Source organism: Scomber japonicus, chromosome 20 (assembly GCF_027409825.1).
Source record: "Scomber japonicus isolate fScoJap1 chromosome 20, fScoJap1.pri, whole genome shotgun sequence".
Classification (NCBI taxonomy): Eukaryota; Metazoa; Chordata; class Actinopteri; order Scombriformes; family Scombridae; genus Scomber; species Scomber japonicus.
Window position 1 is genome coordinate 25,988,079 of NC_070597.1, and position 26,939 is coordinate 26,015,017.

Sequence of the window (26,939 nt, forward strand, 5' to 3'; positions counted from 1 at the left end):
ACCCAGGTAATATAAAAGGGCAGTAGATGTTACGTGGCACTGAGATTGAAAAAGCAGAAGGATGTGCAAAAAAGTGATATTCACAAACAAAAACACAAAAATTCAACTGTAGAAAAAAAAAAAAGCTAAAACCTTCAGCTTCACAGCATCCTGCCATCTACTCCTGCCCCCCAAAAATAACAGAGCGAAGTTCCTCTCATTATGTTGCATTGTTGCATATGATCTTGTATTGCATACCTTGGAGGACCTGAGGCAGAAGGCTGTAGACTTGACATCAGCTTTCTCTTTGTCCATCAGCAGCAGAGATTTGTCTTCTATCAGACTCAGATACTTTCCTGTGGTTACATGCCTCAGTCTGAACGGCTGACCCCAGCGGATATGACTCCCACTCCACCTGGATACAAACACAACACAGGCATCATATATAAATACATATAAATACTGAACATATGAGACTCCTCTGTATGAAGTATATGTAGTGTATATTTATTGTACTGTGTATATCAGGATGTTGCAGTTTGCTGTCTGCTTGTTTTTGTGTGGAATAAATACATTGGCAACTCTGCCTTTGGCAAAATTAAAATGTACAGAGAGTGGGAGGCACAGGGAGGGCAATAGAGGAGCCCAAAGTTAATTTATGCCATGGGACCCCTGAGGAGGTTAATCTGGCCACAGTGTTTTAGCATCTTTCAGTGCATTTTTTTGGTTGGACAGCACATTACCTGTTTTGGTTCACTACCTCTGCTCTCACAGCGGAGGATTTCGTGGAGCCAGATGTTGTTTTCTAAGGAGTCGTTCAAGCCAGAGCAAAAGGCAAAGTGAGCACTGGCTGTTAGACATTCATCAGCTGAACATAAGCACAACTGGAAAAAGGAATGACAATATTTCTCTGTGCCTGCTGGATGTGTAAGTATCTTATGAGAGCATGATGTTGTTGTTTACAGTTTGGTCTGCTGCCTCCAAGTGGCCAAAAAATAACGCAATGTAATGCAGCTCTAAAATCATGTGTACGAGTTGGGTTAAAATGGAATAAGTTTAAAAAAGAAAGTGCAGAAGCTAAATTAGAAGCCTGAAGGCTAATGTTCATTTGCTTCAGCACACAGTCCTGTGCTGTTCATGTCACAGATGCTCAGAGCACGTGATGCAACAGTGCTGCTAGAGCCAGACTCCAGCTCGTTAGAGACATTTCTCTCCGAGATATGTCGAGATATGTCTGAACCCTACATCAGAAAGAATCTACAGTATGTGTTTTGGTGTGTGTGTGTGTGTGTGTGTGTGTGTGTGTGTGTGTGTGTGTGTCTTTTTACATTCCTTATTTTTCATTCCAGTCAGTGGGCTCAACAGACCTAAAGGTGGATATTTTAACTAGCTGCTATCGAACATGTTGAGGACTGTCTTGTCTCACTGCAGCATGTAAATGGAACTGAACCATCACTAACATTACTAGGAACACCTTTGCTTTTCCAGCTGTAACAAGGCAAACTGTCTGATAGTAAGAAAGGTCAGAACACTGAAATCTATAGGCATGAATAAGCCATCAGTTAAAAATATAAAATAGCCAAGATTTACATAAGGGTTAAACCCCAAGCATACATAAGGAATAGTTCAACTTTAGGTGAGAAGATTGTTATCATTCTCATTGATGTGGTAGGTACAGATGTGTAAGCAGTCAGGACAGGGTTAGCCTAGCTTAGCATAAAGACTGGAGACCCTGCTCTGCCTAAACTTAAAAAATACCTGAAGCTCATATGTTAATATTCTGTATTTTGTTTGTTTAAGTGTAAAAACAGCAATTTGGGGTTTTGAACAATTCCTTAATAATAGGGACAGTATAGATTTTACTACTAATATTATGGAATGTAGCTGTGGTGGTAGAAGATATTTATCACTCTAATGAAACTAAATACATTGCTTCTTAAATGTGATTTAACTCCAAACATAGCAGTCACACATATTTAAGGTAGAGACAGTCAAAGGAAGTTAATATTTGAACTAAACTCTCAAACAAATAATCGTCTCCTGTTGTGCTCTCTCAGAAGCTCCACCCTGCATAATCATGGACGTGTATGTGAAGGCAATGATTAAAACAGAAGTATGGTGGAATCCAGATTGATGTGTCAGCTGTCACCTCTCACACTCTATCACGAGCGGGAAAAAAATTGTCTCATGTCAGCACAATAGAGGAGGAGACTGTCATGTCCTCACACAGACAGCTGCTAAGATGACTTCCCTGTGTCCTGTGCACGAGCCCCTGACGTCCTCTGTTGCTGATTGGCTGAAGTAGTGTTGTGTAGCACGGTGCAATTCTGCTTGTTTGTTTCTCATTTACAGAGCCAGCACTGTGTATGAACACCACATTTGCTTTGAACACTAACACACACACGCACACACACACACACGCACACGCACGCACACACACACACGCGCACGTTTTAACTACCTCATGGGGACTCCTGACTGGGTGATGTGTCGTGGGTTCCACCCTTTCTAAAGGGTCTAGAGATGTAATTTTTAACTTTTAATTCATCATAATTCTGTTTGAACAAAAAAAAATGACTTGAAATATCAATAACTCTCACATTAATTTGAAACCTGAATTTTGCCCCCCTCGTTGGGACCCATAATGCTAATGCCTATTAGCATACAATTGACATTACTGTTAGCCACAGTACAATTCATATTCAGTATTTGAACAAATGTTGGATTGAAACCCTAACCCTTACCCTAACCATTAACACTGCATCTAATAATCCAGTTATTTTTCTCCAGAATCACTGACTCCACCTTTAATGCATCTCATGTGCACATACACACAGAGGAACATTACATTGAGAGTAAAACTGAATTACAGCTTTCAGCCTTGTGTTGGGAGTTTCGGTTGTTTTCTTCCCCTTGCTCTCAGTAGTCTGTTTTAGTAGAATATTTGCATGTGCTGTATGTTATATTGACACCTTTAAAAGAAAGCAAATACGAATATTTCATAAACTATTTTGTTAAAACAGGTTGGCTTATTAGGATGACACTTTTTAAAGTAGGGGGAAGAATAATTAGATCCTGGCTCACTCTGCTGCTGAGGTTAAATGCTATTATAGCAGGTAAGAAGAGAAAGAGCTAAGTTGTTTTTTGTGTGTGTGTGTGTGGGGGGGGGGGGGGTAATTTGCCTAATCAGTGAAGGTCAGTGAAGGCCAATTGCTTTTAATGAAATCCACTTCATGTGAATCAGCATCTGTGTATGTATCACACAGAGAAAATCAAAAGATAAAGTAGTTATGATACATTCTGTTTTTTCAAGTACGGTAACCATTTACCTTGGGTAATCAAAAGCGGCTACCTGCAAAACATTACTTAAATTTACTGTCAGGTCCTGATACTGCTGTTACTTAGCAACTACTGAAAATCCTTGAAAAGACATTGGAAGACTAGCATCCACTCAGCTGCCCACAGTGAATACTACCAACCCATGTTAGACTCTTTGCAGCCAGTAATCACCGTGCAAATATGAAAATGACAGTCCCAGTATGAGCTGCATTCAGAACAGCACACGTGTACAAGAGTTATCTGTTTGTGTGTATAATGTGCTGGTGTATTTTATCAATCTCCTTGTTTGTTGTATGTGTGTGTGTGTTGTACTCACACGACCCGCAGTGTCTCCAGCCTCCACAGGGACCTGGCGTGACTGGACACTGGCCCCCCTTCATAGTGCACAGTCCTGGAGGTAAATATCATACAATCACATAAAAAAAAATGACATCTGTTTTCCATACATAATATTATGTCTGTTTATGATAGTGACTGTCTAGCTTTGATATCCTGCTACCTGGATGAGTCAGTCTGTCAGTAATAAACCTCAGTAGGAAGTCATATAAGGAGAATATAGTCACTCTCATATGCACTGTTTAACAACATGGCTGTCCCTTTTGGGAAAACCTTAAAACTATAATTATTAATAGTCCTCCTCGTCTCAGTCACAGCAGAGAGCTCAGTCTGCCAATGGGAGTTGCTACTTTCTCTCCCTGGAGGCCGTGCTAATTTCCATACAAAAGAAAGCTGTGTGCTACTGTATATGTCTGATGGTCTAAACTGGAGGGTGACAGAGAACAGAGGAAAAGGCTGGAGGCAAAACTGGATTGCAGAGGTGACTTTTACATTGACTTAAAACTGTAAATGCGGCGAAAAAAATAGATTTGAATTTTAAAATGATGAAATATTTTGTATGGCTACAGTACGTGTTAAAGCTGAACTAATACGGATGATTTATACTTATACTGCCCCTTTTAAAAAAGGATAAAAGCAAATATTGTGATAACTTGAAAGCATATGGCGTTCCACCAAACTGAATGAATCTTTCTAAGTCTGTTAGGATAGTCTTAAAACATATAGGAAGGCCCTCTGTAATGCCAGAGCTACCTATTACTCATCACTAATAGCGGGGAGTAAAAACAGCCCCGGGTTCCTTTCCAGCACTTTGGCCAGGCCAACAAAGAGTCATAACTCTACTGATGCATGTATTGCTATAGCTTTCAGCAGTAATGACTTCATGAGCTTCTTTAATGATACAATTCTAGCTATTGGAGACAAAAGTCGTCACCTCCTGCCTTCAACTGGCACCAATTTATCCTCAAACACAGGAACCTTACAATCAGCTGTAAAACCTGATATATATTTAGACCTTCTAACCTTCCTTAACTCATTTCAGTGACTAATCTATTCTAAACCATCGTTATGTCTCTTAGACCTGAACCCAACTAGGCTGCTTAAGGAAGTCTTACACTCAGTTAGCACTTGTTTACCAGATACGATCAATCTGTCTTTAGAAACAGGATATGTACTACAGTCCTTTAAAGCAGATGTAATTAAACCGCTTATTCTTTATCCAGGTGTTTTAGCCAGCTAGTCCTATATCTAACCTTCCCTTTCTCTCTGAGACCTTTGAGAAAGCATTCAACAATCAGCTGTGTGACTTTCTACATTTATTATTGTTTAGTTGAGGATGGTCAGAAAGTTAAAAAACGATCCCTGATTGCCTCTGACAAAGGATTTCTCTCTGTTCTTGTCCTGTTAGACTTTAGTGCTGTGTTTGACACCATTGACCATCACATCCTATTACAAAGAATCAGCATTAAAAGGAAGTGAATTAAGATGGTTGAAGTCCTATTCATCAGATCGATTTCAGTTTGTACATGTTAATTCCACAAAGTTCAGTGCTTAGACCAATGCTATTCACCTTATATACATTTCCTCTAGGTAATATTACATTAGGAAATACTTGTCATTGTTATGCAGATAATACTAGGGGGATCAATGAACACACCTACCTACCTACCTAAACTCCAAACATGCCGTAAGGACCTAGAAACACATTATCTACTGATATATCTACTCTGACTTGCATTACCCTGAGCTCCAGCACCATCATAAAGAATCTAGGAGTTATCTTTAATCATGATATGTCCTTTAACTTCCACATGAAACTAATTTCACAAACTGCTTTTTTCTACGTAATATTGCAAAAATCAGGACATTCAGTCTAAAAAAGATGTAGATTAACTAGTCCACACATTTGTTACTTCTAGGTTGGATTATTGTAATAAATTATTATCAGGTTGCCCTAACAAGTCTTTAAAGACTTTCCAGCTGGTCCACAATGCAGCTGCACCTGTACTGACAAGAAGTAGGAAAAGAGATCACACTACTCTCATATTAGCTTTGTAGACTGGCTCCCTGTAAAATCCCAAATACAGTTTCAAATCCTTCTCCTCCTAGAGATTTTATTTGAATGACTTCAAAATCCCTGTGTCATCTTAGCACATTGGAGATGAAAAGGTGGCAAAATCTTTTGGCTACGTTAAACCTGACGGTATGGCGTTGCAGCGTATTTGGCTGTTTTGGGGCGCGGGCCCATTAACCCTGTTGCAGCTTTAATTATTATGATTGTTGTTATTTTTGTAGTGTGCTTCTCTGTTTGTATTATGCTCTCTTTCCCCTGTCCCCCCCGCCCCTCTTTCTTTCTCAACCCAACTGGTCAAGGCAGATGGTCGCCCACCCAGAGCCCAGTTCAACTCGAGGTTTGTTCCCGTTTAAGGGGAGTTTTTCCTTGCTGCTGTCGCCAAGTGCTGCTCATGAATTAAAGAGTACGGTCTGGACCTGCTCTATGTAAAAAGTGCCTTGAGATAACTTGTGAGTTAGTGATGTATAAACAAAATTGACTAATAGGCACCATAAAAAAGCATTCCATTTCCATTCCAAACTATTGTAAATGTATACTAGTGGCAAATGATGTTTCACAAACAGTATTAGACTGATATATTAATTTATTTACTTTTTGGACTAATCTAATAAAGTGTTGGTTCAGATAGGACTAATACTTTGTTCATATGTAACTCTGTTTGTGACATGTTATTAGTGTTCATCCAACACCCAAATCATAATTTTGTGGAGTTTCATAATACTGAAAGGAGATTATTATTATTTAAGTGTAATTTGATGTATAATCCATTTATTTTCCAAGGATGTCTTCACAGCCAGCATGGACAGGAGGAACTATGGAAGCTACCAATAATCCACACTGGTAGGCCAATGTGAGATGGACTAAGTTGATCATGCTTCATTATACAAACCCCTGGACTAAAGTACATTTTTATTATGAATTGTGAATATACAATGTCGTAAAGAAAAAACAAAAGGCTATACACCACATGCAACTTCAAAGACTTGCAATATATTATATTTTCTTGCATGTATTTTTTCTCTTCAACACTATGAGAGGCTGTATTAAGAGCCTCCTGTTGCTGGTAGTGGATCTCTGTATGAGTCTGTACAACTAAACGACAGCAATTAAACAAGACTTCTACTGACTCAAAACACCACACTTCCCCTGTTAACAGTAAATTCATGACATTGTGTGTAATTCGTATGTAAGTATGTACACTGCATCACTGCAAACTATACAAATATTGAAATGATTGGTCCAAAAAATGACAACCAGAAGCCCATATATCAGTCTAGTTGTAATTATTGGTACCTCCTCTGCTCATCCCCGTGCTCCCCAGATGGAACAGTTAGACACTCGTCCATATGACCGTGAAGGAGACGAAGGACATCTCCTCCTATCAGAAAACCTGCAGGCAGCAGAGCAGAAAGGGAGGAAATGGAGGAGAGGAGGGCTGAGAAGGTGAAGGTCAGATAGAACGGAAAGCAGCATATGACGTGATACTCCAGAGACATAGACAGTCAGGTTTGTATAGAGGCAGCAGAATGTGTATACATGCTACCTTACCAACACTTTTGCTAATTTTAGAAACCATTTGAGTGTTCTGATGAATTCTGATGAACCTGACGTGGGAGGTGAGCAGCGAGGATCAAGAGCAGCAGGCCAATTAAGGTATTAATCATGGCATGGATTTGCAATTCTGAAACCCACCTGATTAGATGTATGTATAAACCAGACTGCCAAAATGAACATCTGTGTCTTCAAATAACACTACTCAAAGCATCTTGGGAACTGTAGTCATTTACTACAACAGGCAGAATCCACAGACAGCTGCAGTGTCCTTGATTTGGTATTGTACCCTCTTGTCCACAATTCATTAGACAAAGTACAATGGGAAATCTGCTCATATCTGCAACACGTTCAAATGAATTGTGAATGGTGGTAAACCAGCTGTAGAACAATTACTATAAAGTGCAGCTAGAGGTGGGTTCTAATTCCATTTTGGATTCAGGTCCCATTTGGCAAAATACCTGGATTCATTAAGCTCAGACACTAAACAATGTTTTGTAAAACCTATTATCTCTCCTTTGTCTCTTTTATTACTAAATATCAATAGAAAACATGCAGCAGGTAGCAGCTTCACATTTTTGGCTGACCGTCACTGTCTCTGGTTAACAAACATCTCTGGCAGCAGACGAGATCAGCTGTCGCTAATTAATGTTAATTGTAGACATTTCGTGTGTTCTCTGGTTAATGTGCTGTCTGCAGCAGCTGTCTCTATTCAGACAGCTTGTGGTTGGAAGTGTGTGGACACATCACTCTGTAACACCACTGTATGACTGTCAGTGGACTGAGTGTTGTAGTTTCAGAGAATGGAGAATTGATAAGCTGATCTCCTAACACACACATTTCTCAGTTACTTTTTTTTTTTTTTTTCAAACTGATCAGATTTGAATCTGACCAGCTTAGTTGTGAATCAGGAGTTCAGTGTTTGGAGACAGTAGCTGGTGAAGACTACAGCTGTTAATTAAATATGTCAGATCCAGTTAATTTACCTACTGCTCTGCTCATTTTCAGGTTGTGATTAATTAGGCTGCCACTAAAAACTGTTGTATTTCTGCTTTCTCTAAGCCAAGAAAATGTGATTAAACTTCACTGAGGTGTAGTTACTTTGGGCTTCAGTTACTTGTATATCTTGAAATATAATCCAAATAAGATTTGATAAGAGATCAGAAAGGATTTGGATTCAATGCATGGACTGGATACTGGATTTGAGTTTGAAGAAACAAAGATGAAGAAAAGAAGACAGGGAGAAACAAAGACAGGTGTACCTTGTGCAGCTTCACTGCCAGAACAGATGGGAGCAACACTCCACAGTGTCTGCTGAAAGGCTGCATCTACGTGGAGACTGCCATTACCATAGGACAGATGCTGCAGGAACAGAAACATAAGAACAAAATCTTATAAACTATTTACTGACACACCAGACTGAGATCCACACAAACACTCTAGATGTTCCTGAATCTGAGGCCTGCTTTTAGCTATTCAGAGAGGCAGGTCTTATCTGACCACTGGGAGCACCCAGCACTCCCAATCCATCAGACCATGCAATTGGTCTGATGAATTCAGTCAGTATGTGGTCAGCAGTGCTTAAAGCCATCCATAGTTTAACATTCTATACAGTGACTGATCAGAGGACACACAGTCAGAATGAAAGGAAGTGTGGAACAGAGAGAGAGCCATGAAGAAGAAAGGGAAAGGGCAGATACATCTTGTAAAAAGATGTTAATGAATGAGACAGAGCTGGTCAGACCAATTTTGCTCACAATGTTTGTTATGTTAGTTTGTGTTATCAGTATTTCCTCTTAAAATGTAACATTGCAAGCACATTTTATCCTAGGTTTGTCAGTATAGCATTCTATTTTATTACAGTTACCATCTATATTTACTGGAATAAAAACTCAGACACAGTCTTTGTTCTATAATTGTAAGTATAATAAAGGTATCTGAAGCAACATCTTAGCAAACCCTACATGGATGTACCATAAAAACCAGTTAATAGGATACATCAGTGTATAAGACACAGTCTATTTTGGGGGGTGTCATGCTGGGAAAAATGCTTTCCTATTAAAGATCAGTTTATTTGAATGCACCAGTAGTTATTCATTTATAATCACTTATGTTTATACAAGTTATTCCAAAACTTTTTCAGTCTACTTTTATTTGAAACACAATTAAAACACACATATTACACTTGAAACAGTGTGTTGGGTTGATGGTTAATGGTCCAGTATATTAACTCAGACTAGGTTCGGGTTAGGCTGAGTTTCAATTAAACCTCTTAAAAGAACACAGTTGATATAGAGTGTAGCTGTATGTATTTGCAACTAGATACTGGACTCAAAGATGGCTCCTATTCAATGAAAATGAGAAGTTTTGTAGCTTCCGTGTTGTGTGGTCTGCTGAATATGCACAGTAGTGTAATGACATCACAAACTTTAAAGTCACAAAAAAAAGTTGTACTTAAATAAAACCTTCATGTATTAAAAATTCATAATACAAAGAGTTACAATTGTCCTTACATGCAGTTGAAGGCATCTGGTGTTTTTTCAGCTGATCTTTTTTTATAATGGTAGTCTATGGGGAAATTAGTTTTTAGGTCATGGGGGATTTTTTGCACTGCAGTGGAAAACTTGGCAGCAAAACTTAGTGGTGGAACTGTATCCAGAACTCTTTATACATCAATACTTCAAAGGTCAGCACTGTCAAGACAGGCTTGCTACTGTTAAATTCAAGAGTTCAATTTGACTAAAACTAAACTTGACTGATCACTGTGTCTCCATTGGAATGAAGAGAGTTTACTACAAAACGTTGCTGTTTTTAAGTCCTGGTGTGTCCTGGCTGCACACATGAAAGCTTTAATGGAGAGCTACTCTAACCAGTACACATACTACACAGGCCTATGACATAACTCCTGAGTGGGGCTAACTATGATTTTTTTAACCATAGCTGCATATATGTGGATATCCTATTAGCCACTATGTATGACTGGAGAGAAAGTCAAAAAGAGGAAGAAAGAAAAAAAGGTAAAAGTGACAGTAACGTTAGAGCAGTTCCTCTTCACACATGTTCCCACACGCAGCTGTTACTGACCAGATATCTCTCAGAGGACACGCTGACCAGGATGAGATCATCTCCCACTCTAACCTTCTCTCCCTCTGAGCGCTGCTTTGATGCTGGATGGATGGTCCACCAGCATGCCTCGCCTACACAAACACACACACACACACACACACACACACACACACACACACACACACACAGGAAATAAAATGTGTGCATGACTCAGATTCATAAAGCAACATAAAGTCTTGTAATACTACCTGTAATATCACCTCTGCCTGGCCTGTGTACCACTTTGGTAGCCTAGATTTTTCTGCAGCTGTTGCAATTTACATCATCTTTACTAAAGCAGGTCAAGAACAAACACAGGAAGATGGTGTACTTAGCAGTGGCTTATTGTTCTGACTTTGTTCTAGCAGCAGGTCAGTAGTCAGACTATGTGAAAAACCTGACAGTATCATAACAGTGACAACAGAATTCCACAGTTTTACTTCAGAAAGAGATAATGATAATACTTTTAGTATGGCCTGACTCAAGGTATTGGAACAGTTAGTCATTCCACCCAGTCAACTAATGTGATCAGACTAAAATGAACCCAGAGTTAGCTGGTTTTCACTGTTTAAGATCAAGCACTGAATTTTCATGTCTGTGATGTAAACATAACAGTGTAGCTCTATGCTCTTTAATACTGCTGTTGGAAATGAGGTTAATGAGCTGACTAAAGGCCTCTGCACATCAACGGCAATGCAAATAATCGGCCGAATTTCGATGCGCCTGACTGTTCACATTAAAAGCGACAGGATTTAGCGAATCCATTATGAGGATAAAAAATGTTTTAGAAATTGCGCCTCAGGAAAAGAAATAAGGAATCAACATCAAGTGATGATGATCTGGTGCTCCTTTTACTCAATAAAAAGAAAAAAAAGGAAATACCTGAGTACACCCAATACTGACAAGGAGAGAAGAACTTGGTGAGTTTCACTGTTTGGTTCAGGAGCTCAAACTGAACCACAGCTGCTTCAACTGCTGCAACAGCTGGCACCAAGTTTGAAAAAGCAGAGAAGTCATTTTTCATTTGTCTGAGGTACAGTAGGCATATGCACTTTAATGTGCGTTAGGCCCTGACAGAGTCCTGCATTTACTATATCTTTAAGTGGGTAGATGTTGTCTGGTGTCACTACGGGCAGGTTCATGATAAAAGTCATCTCTCTGACCTCAGGGTCAACATATATGGGAACTGAGCTACCTAAGGTGTATGCTAAGTGTGCTTGTAGTGATGTAACTATGTCAGTTGTGGCTGTAGTCAGAACATTCTGTACTAATGAGAAGGGAACAAGATAAGGGGTAGCTAAGCTGTCAATAGACAACCCAATGGGACAATGGGATATCAGCTGTGCATGAGCATAATCAACCTGAAGTACAGACAGTAGTGTTTACTGCACCCAAAGTTTTAAGCAGCGTCTCACTTTGTTAATAGTTTTTTCTTGAGTATTAAATTTGAGGAGAGTCCCGTTAGTTTGTCAACAGTCCCAGCTGTGTGTATTTGGTTCATTCATTTACATGGACAGGAGTTGGGTTGCCTCTCTCCTTCTGATTGGTTAGATGTGTACATGTCAGAAGCGAAACTATGGAAAAATTGACCTTGGTCTGAACAAATAAAAAAATTTAAATTCTATGGCTGGTGTGAAAGCTGTATTCACTGGATAAAGGTTCCAAAAATATTAATAATGTACAAATTAATCGCATGGTTTGCAAAGGCCTTTAGACTGACTGAGACCAAAGTAATAAGCTGAAACACACTCCAAAGAGCTGTGGTGAATATAAAACATATAAAAAACTGATTAATGCAGCTTTAAAATGAAGTTGTGGATTTGAATAAAGTTTAGCTCCACAGCAAGTTTATAGTAAATATAAAATATGCTACACTTTGACAGAAATCTCTTTCATTCCTACCTGTGGTGTCTTCTTGCAGTCCCACATCGAAAGCCAGTTTGTCTGTAGATGAGCGTGAGGTGGACAGACAGCACAGGTACTACACAGAGAAACACAAGTCATCTGATCAGTTACTGTAGAGTATCATCTACAGCACCAAGAAAACATACATCTTAACACAAAGCTCTAACAGTGCATCAGACCTGTGTTTAACATGTCAGACACTTATGTATAAGTTCTTTAAAGTCCCACTTGGATGGGATTGGTTTCTCCAGAGAAGGATGTTCATATGTACTGGTTAATCCTAATTGGAGAGCAAACATATGTGGGTTTTCTCCCCCCTACCCCAGTCTCAATCTCATGTCTGTGTGTTCTCACATAAAAAGGTGATAGGCCCTCCCTAAAGCCACTGTTGTTGTGTGTGTGTGTGTGTGTGTGTGTGTGTGTGTGTGTGTGTGTGTGTGTGTGTGTGTGTGTGTGTGTAACTGACCATTCCACTGTAGGAGTGTCGCAGCAGGACAGCGTGGCCATACAGTAAGGTGCGATGGCCGCCTCCCTGGGCAGTCTGAGAGAGGAAGAGATAGAGAGAGGAAGAGAGAGAGAGAGGAAGAGAGAGACATTGACAAGATACAGAGAGAGAAAGTGTAAGTAGAGTTTAAAAAAAAAGACATATAGTCATTAAAGAGGAGAACAGTGAGAAACAACACCGACAAAGATATAGATATCAAGAAACACCAGAGACAAAAATATCAACGAAAACAGATGCAGACAGGAAGAGAAGGAGAGGCCAGCTGTTATTTGACTCTACATGAGCACTGCAGTGTTTCTGAAAAATGTTACCTGACATTTCGGACTGTAACTCAACTTTTCAATCCTATTTCACACTCACATATGTCATTGTCATATTACCATGCCTAGTTGACAGTACTACCATTACCCAGGACTCTAAAATTGATATAATGATCATGATGATGATTTGGGCTTCCACAGTTAATTAAACTTGATCAGATGCAGCAGTGACACTTTGAGCCTGCTCCGGAGCATCAAGTCAAACACTCCTAATTGACAAAGGTCACCACTTCCAACAGCTGCATGTTACTACTCCTGCTAACAAATGTGACGCCTCATGTACAAATGTGTAAATCTGTGTGCTTTTGATACGATTAAATGTGTGTACAAGCCTGTTTAATAAAACCTCCATTTATGATTTGTTTAATATACATCTGGTGTAAGTTTGATTTATGTGCAATATACTACAGGTTCAAGATACTTTAGTAGTTATAAAATGCTTTGGTGGAATGAAAAGTATTTTGCCTCAAAACACAGCGACAAAATATGATAAATAACACTGATCTAAATATTAAGTACATTATTATTTCTGTCACTGAACCGCACAAATCCAGTAATACATTAAACCAGTGTTAGTGTTCCTCTAAATAAGGAGATAGTTTCTATGAATCCCTTTGTTCTTTGTCCCTTCTCCTACTCTCCATTGATGTTCAACTATTCTGTTACATATCTAAATGCAAACCTGCACAGTAACACCAACATGTTTTAGTGCATGAATAATCTGTACCATACTACAAGAGTTATGCTATATGACTGACATTTGTCTTCCTAGTAGAAAACTGCTCCTTCATTTCTCCTGCAGCACTGCAGTCATTCTGCCCTACTCCTGCTGAAGACACAGAGCTGCACATTATAAAGCACAGTTGCTGTGATACCCTTATTGATAAATGTGTGTAAATAACAGGTATAGGATGCAGACTGGCTTGCAAAGCCTCTTTCCCCTATTCATTATTCATATCATATGTCATTGTGATACCTTAAAAACATATATATTAATATAATGCATATGTTACATTATATCATGTCAGTAGGCAATGTGTCATTTGAAGCACATATGACACCAATAAATGTAAATATAAATATCTACATACAACATAGTCAGTAAAAATGTATATTATTTCATCCTGACTGAGTCTCAAAAGTACAAAATACAACAATTGTCTGAATAATTTGTAGAACAAACATCTCAGATATGTTAAAGTAGTATCAGCTATCTTAAAAGAACACATTTTTGTTCAGACATATTCCTCATATGCACGTTGTTTTTGTGGCCAGAAGTAATTTTTGGGATGAAACCAAATTTTACACTAGAGCTAAAACCGACACCAGACTCACCAGTGTCAAATGTCAGCCTGGCCTGGCTGTTTCTATGTGCCCAATAACAAGGTCTAACAGGCATTTGCAGGGTTAAGTGAATTGAAATTCATCATCAAAATCATTTAGACAAATACTTTGGGCCCTTCTCACTAGATGAAAAACAGGAAAACAAACCATCATCACTACATGCTGTATAGTCACTAGTGTAAACAGTAAGACTAGTCAAACTGTAATGTATTTACATTACTCCAAAAGTAAACACAGTTGTGTGTACCGATGGTTTTGCCAATAATGCATCAGGTTCTCTCCACCTTCTCCTCAGGAATGAAAGAAGTTGCGTCTATAGTTCCTCCACATGAAGAGATGCATTAACTTTGTTTAAATAGTTCATTAAAGGACTTGTCTGAATTTTGCAAGGATACCTCAGGAAGCAGCTGGAACTGGGCCAGCTGGGCATCTGGTCCACCATAAAAGTAATAATATTCCCACTTAAAGCCTCTGTATGCCTAACACCGAGTGGTCGTTGGATTGTCTAACAGAGTGTGAAAACCCTTCTCTAATGACATAAGACAGGAGGCTTCATTGGAAAAGATTTGTCACTCTCTAAAACAGACAATCCATCGATCACTCCCACTTTACTCAGTGACTGGTCTGGTGTGTGAAAGTAGTCATGGTTTTAAGGATAGGTTTGGGTTTTTTCAAACCCCATACAATTATATTCAGTATGAAACTATTCTGCTGTTTCTTGCACAGTACTTTATAGGCGCATCATTATTTTATTAGGACAGACTTGAAAACCTGTCATTTAAACTTCTCTCAATCTCTCTTTTTAACACACCTACTCACAGCTACTTTTATCTGAACAATCAGGGGAAATTATGTGTTGTTATCCCAATTTATATGATTGGCTGCATTTAGACTACAAAGACCCATACGTCCTTGAGAGAGACCAGGAAAATGGTATGATGCAACCAAGAAGGAGGCTATGAGGGCAGGCTTTTCACGCCTATATGAAGTGGAGCAATTGACAACACTTTTCCTTTAGACATGATCAGGGTTAGGGTCAGGGTAACACTAAGTATAACCTAGTTTGTTGGAAGCATACGAAGGCCTTTAATGTCTCTGTGCTAAGACATGTAGTCCCTGTGATTTGCCTTTCAAGAACTGTCCCACAACTTTCTGGCTATTGTGTCTGGGGAAGACACTGTGGCACTACGGAAAGGCAATATTGCTAATTGACACATGGCCATTGTGTGGTTAAAGGCAGAGCAGTGACGTTTTTACCATCGTAGACAAGGATTACTTCAACTTGTAGAATTCAACCTACACCAAGGCTTCATCTATTCCAGCTATTGTGGGGGATAGTTCTGTGTTTATTCCTGATGGTGGTGGGTGTTTGGGGGGGAAGCTAGGTGACTGTCCAGCATAGGGGTCATTTGCACTGCAGGAACTTCAAGGTAATTTTACAAAATTCCTGGGTGGGGCTTGAGGTTGACTCAGAGCTGATTGGGTACACTCAAAGCGGGATGTGACGTCAACAGAAAGCGCTGAAATAAGCTTCGTTTTTAAAAACCAGCGGAAGAACGTGACGATTGAAACTGTTGTAGAATGATTAGGTCACCTCCAGAGTCCTTTGGGTCCTATCAAGGTCCTATCAAGGTCCTACTTGCCAATGGAGAGACAACAGCTGAGAGGACCAAGTGAAAGGATGTTCCTGTAAAGTTTCCGCCTCCTAAAGTTTAACCGGAACTTCTTTAATGGAAATGGGACTATTGTCCAGAAACGGTGGACATTTGTGGCTCAACACCAGCGTTTTAGTTTACTGTGTTTTTGCTTTATTGTTCTTTGCTCTCCTTTGCTGAGTCATGCTGGAGTTTGTTGATGATGGAAGAGGTAAATCTGTTTACCTCATGGCACGAATCCCATGCTATAATTCTGTCTGCGGTTCCAAAACAGAACCTCCTAGAGAGAGCAGCTCAGGTGTCACAAACAGAACAGTGGTGATTCACTGTTCAGAGCTGCAGGAGTTGAACAACAGAGCGGCTGGGCTCATGTGTTCAAAACAAGCAGTGGTGGGGAGAGTGATTGATGGTTAGGAAGATCTTACTGCATCGAGCTGAACAATTACACCAGGAAGAACAATTAGGGTGCTCATATCTGTGTCACATCAGGGGGTAAAAAGCCTGTTTGAGACTGAGCCTGAGTCCAACAGCACACTAGAGAGCCAAAGTAAATGGCACTTTTTGTCATACTGGCATTTGTAATAATGCAAATGATGGAAAATCCAGCCTTGGAAAGATAAACTTAACACCAGGCCATCATGTTCAACCCTCCTGTTGTCTTCTCATCGACTACACAACTTTTATCCTTCTGGGTCTAAATTACCCCGGTTTGGTTTGACTGTTTAAAAAGCATGAGGTATAAATTATTACCAAATCTGTACTAGATCTTTTCAGCCAACTTCATTCCAACTTATTACCACAAGTTTTACACTTATTTTTTTGGACATGATGGTCAATAGGCCTCATTTAAAGAAACTACGCTTCATTTTTGAGTTAGCGCCTGTTGTCCTCCCTGGTCAAAATTGACCCGAGGACAACAGGAGGGTTGAATAAGAATGGTATTTAAATATATATATATATTCTAAAAGTAATTGAGTGTTTCTTGGATCTGGATGCATATGTCTTATGGTGGACATTGTAGGTATCATGTTTAATTTACACCTTGTGAGTGGCATGCATTTAAGAATGAGGTTATTCTTTATTTGTCTTATTGTCAACAAATTACACAAAAAGGCTAAAATCAACACTTCCATGATCCATAGTCCAACATCCCTACCCTGTCTGTAGAATTTAGCTCCAAGACCATTGGTTCCTATTGAAGATGTAAATCGTTCAAAACAGGTTAAAAAGATATAGTTTCTTTTTCAAAAAAAGGCTCAGTAATTTCCTAAAACAGCTGGTCTCTATAGTTTTTAACAAACGTTAGTCAAACAACAAGAGGAAATTGGGAATTATTTTCAGCAGTGGAGGAATCCACATTTGGTGTTCTACTGAGTATTTCTGGCAGCAGGATGGTGTGTGTGGGGTTGAGTCTTGATAATCGTGTTCATGGTAATTAAAGAATATATCACCCAGTGCAGAGGTGTGGTCTGAGTAAATGTACAGAGTGTCTCCCTCTACATCAGCTTTCAATACAGGTCCCACATTGCTATAGCGACATATCTAAAATCTCCATCACCTCCAACTGGTTGACACTTAATAGATAACAAAGACACAAATGCGTTTGGCGAGTCTCCCAATGCCCATACAGTTGATGCTCATGACAAGTGACTGTAATAAAAAATTTACGGACAGTAACAACCAATGACAAACACAGACAGCGAGTGGAGGCACACCTACCCATATTTCCACATCTACATGCTGTGTGGAAATGAGAGAGAGGAGGAAAAAGTAAGTTGCCGTAGTCATTTTACAGATGACACATAAATAAACATAGATCTATCCTGTTAGATAGATAAGACTGTTGGATGAGGAGGTTATGACAGCTTAGTGAATATGTTCAGAGTGATTTGGTAGAATTTCCCTCCATAAGATATAAACCAGCTTTAAAACTAGCTTTACATTTCTTTAATACTGTTTCATTTATTGGAGCTAGCTAGTAAAGTTCAGTTTAAGGCTGGGTATTGTTTAAAAAATGACGATACCAATACAGATCCAAGTACCCTTAAAGTGATACCAATACCAATTGAGTACTTTATTTGATACCCATCATGTGAATAGAATCATTAAATAGCATAAAATGCCACCACTCCACATTATAGCCAATTATATTTTGCATTATATTGAAAAATGCTTGCTTGATTGGCTGTTAGGAAGTCCATACAAATAGTTAGGAAGTCCATACAAATAGTCATATTTTCTAGCTCTGGGTGCAAAAAGTATTGCAGGTATCGTTTGACAGGATATGTTCCATACTACTTGGTATCTATCTATTTTGTTCAATAACTTAAAAGGGTATTGAGTACCGATATCCAGCCCTAGTTGGGTTGTTCATTGGTTTCAAAGGGATCTGCTAGCAATGCTAACAATTAAGTTGACGTTTTATCCGGGATTGTTTCAAATATATTGTAAGGAATTATATCACATGGTTGTACAGCTGTGGTTTTTATAGCTAATATGTAAGCAGCCTTTTTATAGGGTTTAAAGGTACATGACAAAATGATGCCCCAAGTTTAAACCAAAATAAACCTATTTAAAGAAATAATTCAACAATCTGGTAAGTACCCAATATTGTTTTCTTGCTGATGATTAAATGAGAAGATAGAAAACAACCTCATATTTGTGTTATTTACCCAGTGCCAGGAAGCAATTAGCCTAGCTTAGCATAAAGACTGGATTTCTGCAACAGAGTAACAGCAAGTCTTGTAAAACTCACCAATGATCACAATTAATTTCACATTTAATCTGTCAATAAACACTAATGATTGCTTTTAGGGGAGTCATGTGCCAGAACTGTAACTATCTACCAGGGGAACAACAGACAACATCATGGGGCAGACCTAAAGTTGTATTGATCTCATACTCATTCACAGAGAGAAACCAGATAAGAGCATTTCCCATATGTCACTATTCCTGTAATTAAACATACATACCTAAACTGTTTCAATTTGCATTATATTTCAGCTAATTTGCAACTAACACTCATTTCCATTATCAGCCCATTCATTGTGTAGTTAGTTACAGTAAATATAAGAATGGAGGGAAAATGTCCCATCACAATTTACTAGAACATCTTCAAATATAATATTTTGTCAGGTCATCATTCCAAACCCAGACATGCTGGAATGCTTTACATTAGAGAAGCTGAATGTTTTTAGATTACTTTAGAAAATTATCAAATATTTGTTTCATTTTCTTTGGATGCAATGATGATTAAATGACTTATAATTTCAGGCTTAATTATAGTATAGATTAATTATTACATAAATTATTATACAGATGTTCTGCATATTAATACTGAATAGTCCTGCCCATCAAAACTACCTCACATTGGTTTTCACTTTTAAAGGGACAGTATAAGCAATGTGATACTCCACTGTATTTAAATCCATTTACTTCTTGACAAAAGCTTGTGAGAAGCTAAACATGACTCCTGGTTTATCCCTCAGAGTCTGTAAGAGTATTTAGAATGCAGCAGCCCGCTCTGTTCAGATTATCAGCCTCTGACAGACCGGGTATCATCTGACTTTCTGTGGTTGGCAGATGTGTTTATTAGAAAGTTAAACCTTTTTTTCCCCCTCCAGGCACATGTAGAGTAATCTGAAAGCTAACTACATCAACAGTGAGGGAATGCAAAGCTAAGCTAAACACATCCTGGATCATGTATATGTGTCTTTGTACTGGAAGTACACAAGTTTAACATGGTATCAATTACTTCACTTCATGCATCACAGCGTAATAGATGCTGCAAAGAGTTGGCAGTGTAACAAAATACAATCCTAATGCTGACTTAACTGGCGGGTTCAATTGTGCATTAATTCACCACCATGACCTCTATACTTTCCATTTTCACTGTGGCTTGTGAACATCATATCATGCTCGGCAGCACTACTGACCCATGTGGTCAGCATTATTTCACTTGCATACAAGATCCAATCAAAATCATGGATTGAGATGCATTTGCTCAAACACCCTCAGAAGAAGGCTGAAAAGGTGTTAATGCATCTTTCTGTCTGATGCATACATAATACTCTGTAACTACATCATCAAGCAGTCTATGGAAGTAGAAACATGGACCTCTTCACTGTGTGATATTGACAGATTAATTAACAGTGAAATTAAACTATATTTACCATCCTCACATATAATCATACAGGTGTTACCTTTTGTATCATCTACCTGATCCATGATCACTTTGACCACTGGATTATGTGTGTCCTGCCTCAGGATTTTGAGTAACATTTTTGGCATTCTAGCACCTCCTAGTGGTGATTTTGGTTTAACAGGAAATTGACATGCAGTCTGAAAGCAGACATCAAGCCGACCAGGAGCAGACACATGTCTCATCTGCTGCCATGCTATCGTTTGAGTTTGTGAAAGCATCATCTGTGAGTTTCTGTGTTATGCATCATTGGATTGTTTGGATTAAGCTCCAATAATATGGTGAGGAACACGTTTTACTTCCTGTAAATTCTTCATAGTAAAAATCTTCCATTACTTAGTCATTTAAAAGCTTTTTATTTGAAGCAGGGAATGTTGGGTTTGCAACCGCAGTAACTTTACTCAACTCAGATATGTGCTGCCCCCAGCTTCTGCAAAGCTGACCAATCAAAATACAGTGAGCTAATCGGGAAAGGGGCCTTAAAGAGACAGAAGCTAAAACTGCCAGTTAGACCCAGAAGCTGAACTGAATTTGTGAATCATGCAAAGCTACTCCAGTGGAGTCTAAAAAAAATAATAATGGGCTGGAAATGAACATAATAGGTCCTTTTTAAATGAGTGGTTTGATATAATGTACAACTACTATGTAATTGGCTGAGTTAAATTTGGCTGTGCCAACATGCTGCTTCTTATGCAGCTGTGAGGACAGGGAATGATCCCTTTCATGCCTTATGTGCCTAATTCTCTAGCAAACTTTAATATAATCTTCTCACAGCTGTCTTTATGTTGGCAGAGACAGTACAGAAACTTTTTTAGCTGGATTCTACACAACCTATGAAAAATATGTTTTGCTTATGATGCTGTTGGTACAATGGATATTTTTGTTAACTTGCTGCACAGAGCCATCAAATAACAGCAGCATAAGCAGCTTGTGCTGTTTATGTGCGTGCGTGTGTCACTGTGTATCACAGCTCTGGCCTTGATGCCTGCTGGCAGCGAGAAACAAGAAATTATTAACCGTCCTCTTACTTCATTTAACAAAAACTGCAAGTCATGATGAAATTTGACATGACTCCCACCTCTATCAGACTAGAACCTCCGTGACCACAACCACATTACATTTACACTGCAGCTGTGTGGCTTTTCATTTGGACATGATTTACACTAGAATGATTCAGACAGAAATGATTTGATTGAATGTTTCACTTTTCACCTCAAGTGCAAGTGTGCACATGTGTGGCTGACATTTATCATCATTCTGTTTACTCCCTTAATTATTATCTTCATTATTACCATGCTCAGCTTCTTACTTACATCACCTACTCACACTGTATAATTGTATCCTTGACGTCTAATGGCGCTTTTCCACTACACAGTTCCAGCACGACTCGCCTCGGCTCGCCTTGACTCGGCTCGGTTCCAGGAACGACCTCTTCCATTACAAAAAAGTACCTACTCAACGTGGGCGGGGTCGTCATCGCACGGCTCCACGAAACTGCTGTGACTTCGTTTTATACGCGACACAAACGTATCAATGGAGGACATAGAGGCGATGGTGTACTTGCTGCTGTATGTGGCTTTCTGTCACACACAAAGCAACAAAATTAAGCCGTATGGCTGTTACGCTGTTGCCGGTATTTAAAAATGCCGGGTTTGATTCTTGTGTGGGACTGCTCATGATTCTTCCAGCGACAACTCTTCTGACCAATCAGCGGCCAGCAGTCTGTTGACGTCACATTTAGTATTGGCTCGGCTCGCTTGGAACCTCAGCAGAGCAAGTACTAAAAAAGTAGCAGGTACCAGGTACTATCCCTAGTGGAAACACAAAAAAAACCGAGGCAAGGCGAGCCGAGGCGAGTCGAGTCGTGCTGGAACTGTGTAGTGGAAAAGCGCCATAACAAAGGTGTGTGAATCCTGCATTGTTTACTCCTATTTCACTTTGCTAGCTTTCAGTCTTCTTCACAGCCTTTGCTGGTAAATTGCTTTGTTTCTTGGCGTCTGTGGGTCACTTGTAGCAACAGATGCACCCATCCAACTTTTTCAGTCCCAATAATGATAACTATACCTGGGCTTTGCGTATGGGAAACGGTATACCTCTCCGTGCAGAAGAGACTGAAGGCATCAGACTTTACTTAAACTTTACTTTCCTAACCCAATCCAGCTATTTAGTCAATATTATGGGCCGATATCCCATATAAATATGGGATTGTTGCATCCCTACCTGTAGCCACCTATAGGTCAGTGGAATAGTGTGACACTACTGGGAAGTAATATTATATAACATCCTCCTCCTGCATCCTCCTGTGAGTGTACAATACAACCAAGCCCACTCATAAAAAGATTATTCTACAGCACTACAAAAACTCTGGTGTTCATCAAAATCCAGAGGTTTCAGTGCCTTGATAAAGATGGTCACAGTCCAGATATTATGATTGGAGTGGTTGGAAGAGAACCTGATTGGTGAACTCAGAAAACAAATCTAATATTTTAGCCCTGTTTTGTTTTCTTAGTGGTGAGTTTGTGTTGTTTTTAGCAAATTATTATTATGAGTTTGTACAGTAAATACACAGGTTTTATACCAATAGGCATTAACTATCATTTGATCTGCTCTCTGTCTCTGTCTATTGGCCCCTCTCTAAAAATATCTAATAAATAAATAAATAAACAGGGTCCACTCCAATAATTTCCTCTTTTCATATAATGAATATAATCCATATATGCATAGTTCCAGAAGTTGAAAAATGAAATCTGAGCAACAGGACAGTTTGTGAATGATGCCTGTCAAAGTGAAGGGAGACAACTCTTTTTAAAGACAACTCTCTTTTTTTTCTCCAACTGCCACTTCATCTTCAGTCAGCTCTTACAGTAAAACTGAAACCTCGACACTTTCAGGACTTCCATTTGTACTGCCATTTAAGCTTCTTTCAGTAACTCTGTCTTAACTGCTACTTCAGCTTCTTTCAGAGTTTCAGATACCTCATGGCTTACTTTAACATGTTCAACTTCTGCTGTTACTGCCTTACAAAAACTCTCAGACACTGAAACTATCTCATATGTTTCAACTCCAAATTTTTAGCATTGGTCACACAACTTGTCTCCAGCTCTAAGTACAATCAAACAAAGTTGCAGTACTACTGGAGCTATAGGCAGCAGCTCAGTAAGTGGAAATTACAACCCTTCTTAATGTAATCATAAACTATTTGGAACCACAACTGTTTGTAGTGAGTGATTTATGGAAACTGATTGCCAGCCTGTTTCTTCATTAGAATACTACAGATACTTGACATAGGGAACAGTGTAGATAACTTCTGCCTGTCTGACTCCCTTCTCAGTGTGGTTCTCCAGGTCACTGTTTCAACCTGCCAACCTCATCTGAAGAAAACCCTGATGTGAGAACAGCCTACTGTATTGTCATACATCTCCCCTTCCCTGATGTGTGTGTGTGTGTGTGTGTGTGTGTGTGTGTGTGTGTGTGTGTGTGTCCTCTCTTACTCACCCCTTCAGCCTTCTCCTCAGTATTAGCCAGCATCTCTTGGAGGGCTCGCACCGACAGCGACTGCTCCAACACAAAGGTGCAGATGGACAGATCTGGAGGCACATTCTGAAATGACACCAACACACAGCAGATGATTCAGTGCTGCTGAACTCACTTTTACATGTTGAATGAACACTTTCAAACAGAACAGTCCATTCATTTGAAGTAACACTATACTTCATATCCATATGGTGGTGTACATTTGCACCACTGGGAGCTGCTTAGCATTGGTGTAATAAAGGAGAAATAGACTGTAACTCTATTTATCTATTCCATGTTAGAAATACTTATAAACCTGCAGGGCAGAACTTTTACATATACATGATATTACATATATCCAATATTACATATATATCATATATCATCCTATATTACATAACCCTCTGTTACATTCAAGCCCTTTCCAAACAAGTTCACATAATGCTGATTAAGCCCATCACCACCAAGTCAATCTCTCTCTACTTCTCTCTTCGTATATCTGAGTTTTTAATCTGGTGTTGGGTTTGACATTCCCACACTGGCCAGATGAATGTTTACTCTGCATCAGGACTGTTGGAACGAATTTCAGTATTCAAATATAATTCGAACTGTAAAAAAAATCCAAACAAAACAATTAAACGCTGAAATTACTATTCGAATATGTATTTTTATATAAATGTGTTGGCTAACGTTAGCAAATCTCAACCTTCTCATCTTGACCTCCCTGCATGTGAAAATGAAAAGCTTTTGTCACATCTGAACAATAAAGTTTGCCTACATTCAAAGTGCTAACGTTATGTCACAACAGAAATGGCAGAAAGTAAAGCAGATGCATCTACAGAGATCACTACTCCTGATAACTTATGAAGCACTGTGTGGAAGGGTTTTGGATTTCCAATAAACGGAAACATTCAAAATATTGAATATTTTAAATGCTGACGTACAAACCTAACCCAATGAGGAGAGGAATGTGTTGAGATTAAAAATGCTCATTAATGTTGACAACATTATTAATTTGTGCCTAAGCAGTTATTACTTAGCAGCTAGCTGAAAGCTATAGGCTGTTTCTTGGTAATGTTGAGATGCCCTCTAGTGGACAGAATGTAAAACAGCCACGTTGACAGTGGTGTTGGCAATACGGCAATAATGACATAAGCCTGTGTATAAGTACATCGTAAATATTCTAATAGAGCATTCAAAATTCAAATCATTTCAAAATAATTTGAATATAAAAAATAATAATGAATGGGATTATAGAGAGACTGACAGCCCTCCTCTGCATGACGGGGCAGAGCATGCACAGCAGAGACTTTCACTGGCCAAACTTCTACTTAACTCTCTGTTAATTGGAATGGAGATAAAATAATTGAGTCGTGCAGCTCATCTAGACTTTCCCAATGTTATTGGACTAAATGGAACCAATTCCTGGTTGTGTGTCAACAACAGTTTATCTACTGTGTTACAGCTGCAACAGACGGCTACAGCGGAGCCTGTGATGTGCTCACCTGTCCACACTGTTTTTGTTATTACTCTCACTGCACTCCAGCTTTAATAGTTTCTGCTTTTTTTGGCTTGTTCAACATTTACAGATGAAAGTGTTGAGAGACAGGAAACATGTTAGTGAGGGGTCACCTCAGACTGCAGACATTATGATTATGTGTTCCTTTGGCCTCATTTATTAGTTACTAACATTGTTCCATGTTAATCTACCCACTTACTACATTCAAATGAATCTAAGTACAGTTTCTGTGTATTTAGGGCCCAAGCATTAACTGTGTGAAGGCCATATTGAAAATGTGATATTTTATGGTTCACAGGATTGGGCGTAGCAAAATGGCACAAAATGGCACACTTAGGCAAAACATTGTATGTTGCACATGTATCATGTGAAGAAGCAAAGTCTCATAAGTTGGAGCCATTCCTTTACTCCAACAGGAAATCTGCCATTTTGATCAAAATGTTTTATTTTGGCCACATTTTCACAATTTCCACGCCTCATATTTGAATAAACTCCTCCTATAGATTTAATCCGACCCACTTCAAATTCACTCAGTGTCATTTTAAGACCTTGGAGATGACACTCCAAGAGATCTGTTGCCTCCTTTATACCTGGTGGGTGTTGTGGTGCAGTGAATTTCGGGGCTTCGCTATAAAACAGGAAGTCCTTATAACTCCAACATACATGATCCAATCTGCCCAAAATTTCTAACACATGATGATGGTCCTGCCCTGAACACGTTCATGTGTCGATAGACTGCGCCGCAGCCTGACATGCACCGAGGAGCGAGGGTCTGCTCATCACTGCATGCAGCTTTATTTGATTTTCTCAATGTTCCAACTTCTATCAGCATCTGCTAAATTTCCATTTCCTCACAAGTATCAAGATAAAGGTCAGCTGTCTTGAATTGAATTCTGGGATGATTCTGATCCGTCCGCCTTCTCTCTTGGAGTCTCAGATAGCGTATCGTTTAAACACAATATGTCAGACTGGTTGTCTGAGATCATCAAACCGAGAAAAAGATAAGTGTTACTATTGTTGACACTGCCATTTTATTACATGACATTCTGTGAGATTATATTTTATGAACTGCTTGACAAATGAGCCTGTGAGAGCCTTCAGGCAGCACAACACATAATATAATCCAGAGGAAATGCTGTACTTACAAAGGTTAACTAGAAATAATGTGATATTAGCTATGGAAAGCAGCAAGCTGTTCAGTGGAGTTAAATCATTTTGTTGATATCATGTAAAAATAAATGTCTGGCAAAAAATATATATCATATATTTGGCTGTTTGACCTCCTGAGCAGTCTCCCTTATCTGTCCTGCCGTCTGGTCGCCATCCAGAGCGGCTCCGCCCATCTGTCCTGCCGTCTGGTCGACCTCTCAAGCACCCCCCCCCCCGTGCTCTCTCCTGAGCTGCCTGAAGGCTTGTCTGGAATCTGTCTTTATTATTAGTGTTATTTCTTTTAGTCCCCAGACTCCTGTGCTCCTCCCAGCCTGCTTCTCCCTCCACACCTGTCCTGCATCACCCTCGTCAGCCCTGCCCTGCTCTCACTGTGCCACCCACCAACCAGCACCTTGCCTTTTCAGCTGTCTAGTCACCTGTTCC

At 39.3% G+C, this 26,939-nt stretch overlaps 1 protein-coding gene across 1 annotated transcript in view; it reads right to left on the minus strand.

Annotated features, from left to right (window-relative positions):
* The window catches only part of ryr2a (ryanodine receptor 2a (cardiac)), a 175,685-nt gene that overhangs the window by 120,748 nt on the left and 27,998 nt on the right, over positions 1-26,939 (minus strand). The window contains exons 5-13 of the mRNA XM_053341138.1: positions 23,810-23,914; positions 17,833-17,853; positions 12,756-12,830; positions 12,287-12,365; positions 10,364-10,476; positions 8,542-8,641; positions 7,022-7,118; positions 3,635-3,709; positions 238-394 (exon numbers count right to left, since the gene is read on the minus strand). Coding sequence (XP_053197113.1) covers positions 238-394; positions 3,635-3,709; positions 7,022-7,118; positions 8,542-8,641; positions 10,364-10,476; positions 12,287-12,365; positions 12,756-12,830; positions 17,833-17,853; positions 23,810-23,914 — 822 coding nt within the window. The remainder of the gene's footprint in view (positions 1-237; positions 395-3,634; positions 3,710-7,021; positions 7,119-8,541; positions 8,642-10,363; positions 10,477-12,286; positions 12,366-12,755; positions 12,831-17,832; positions 17,854-23,809; positions 23,915-26,939) is intronic.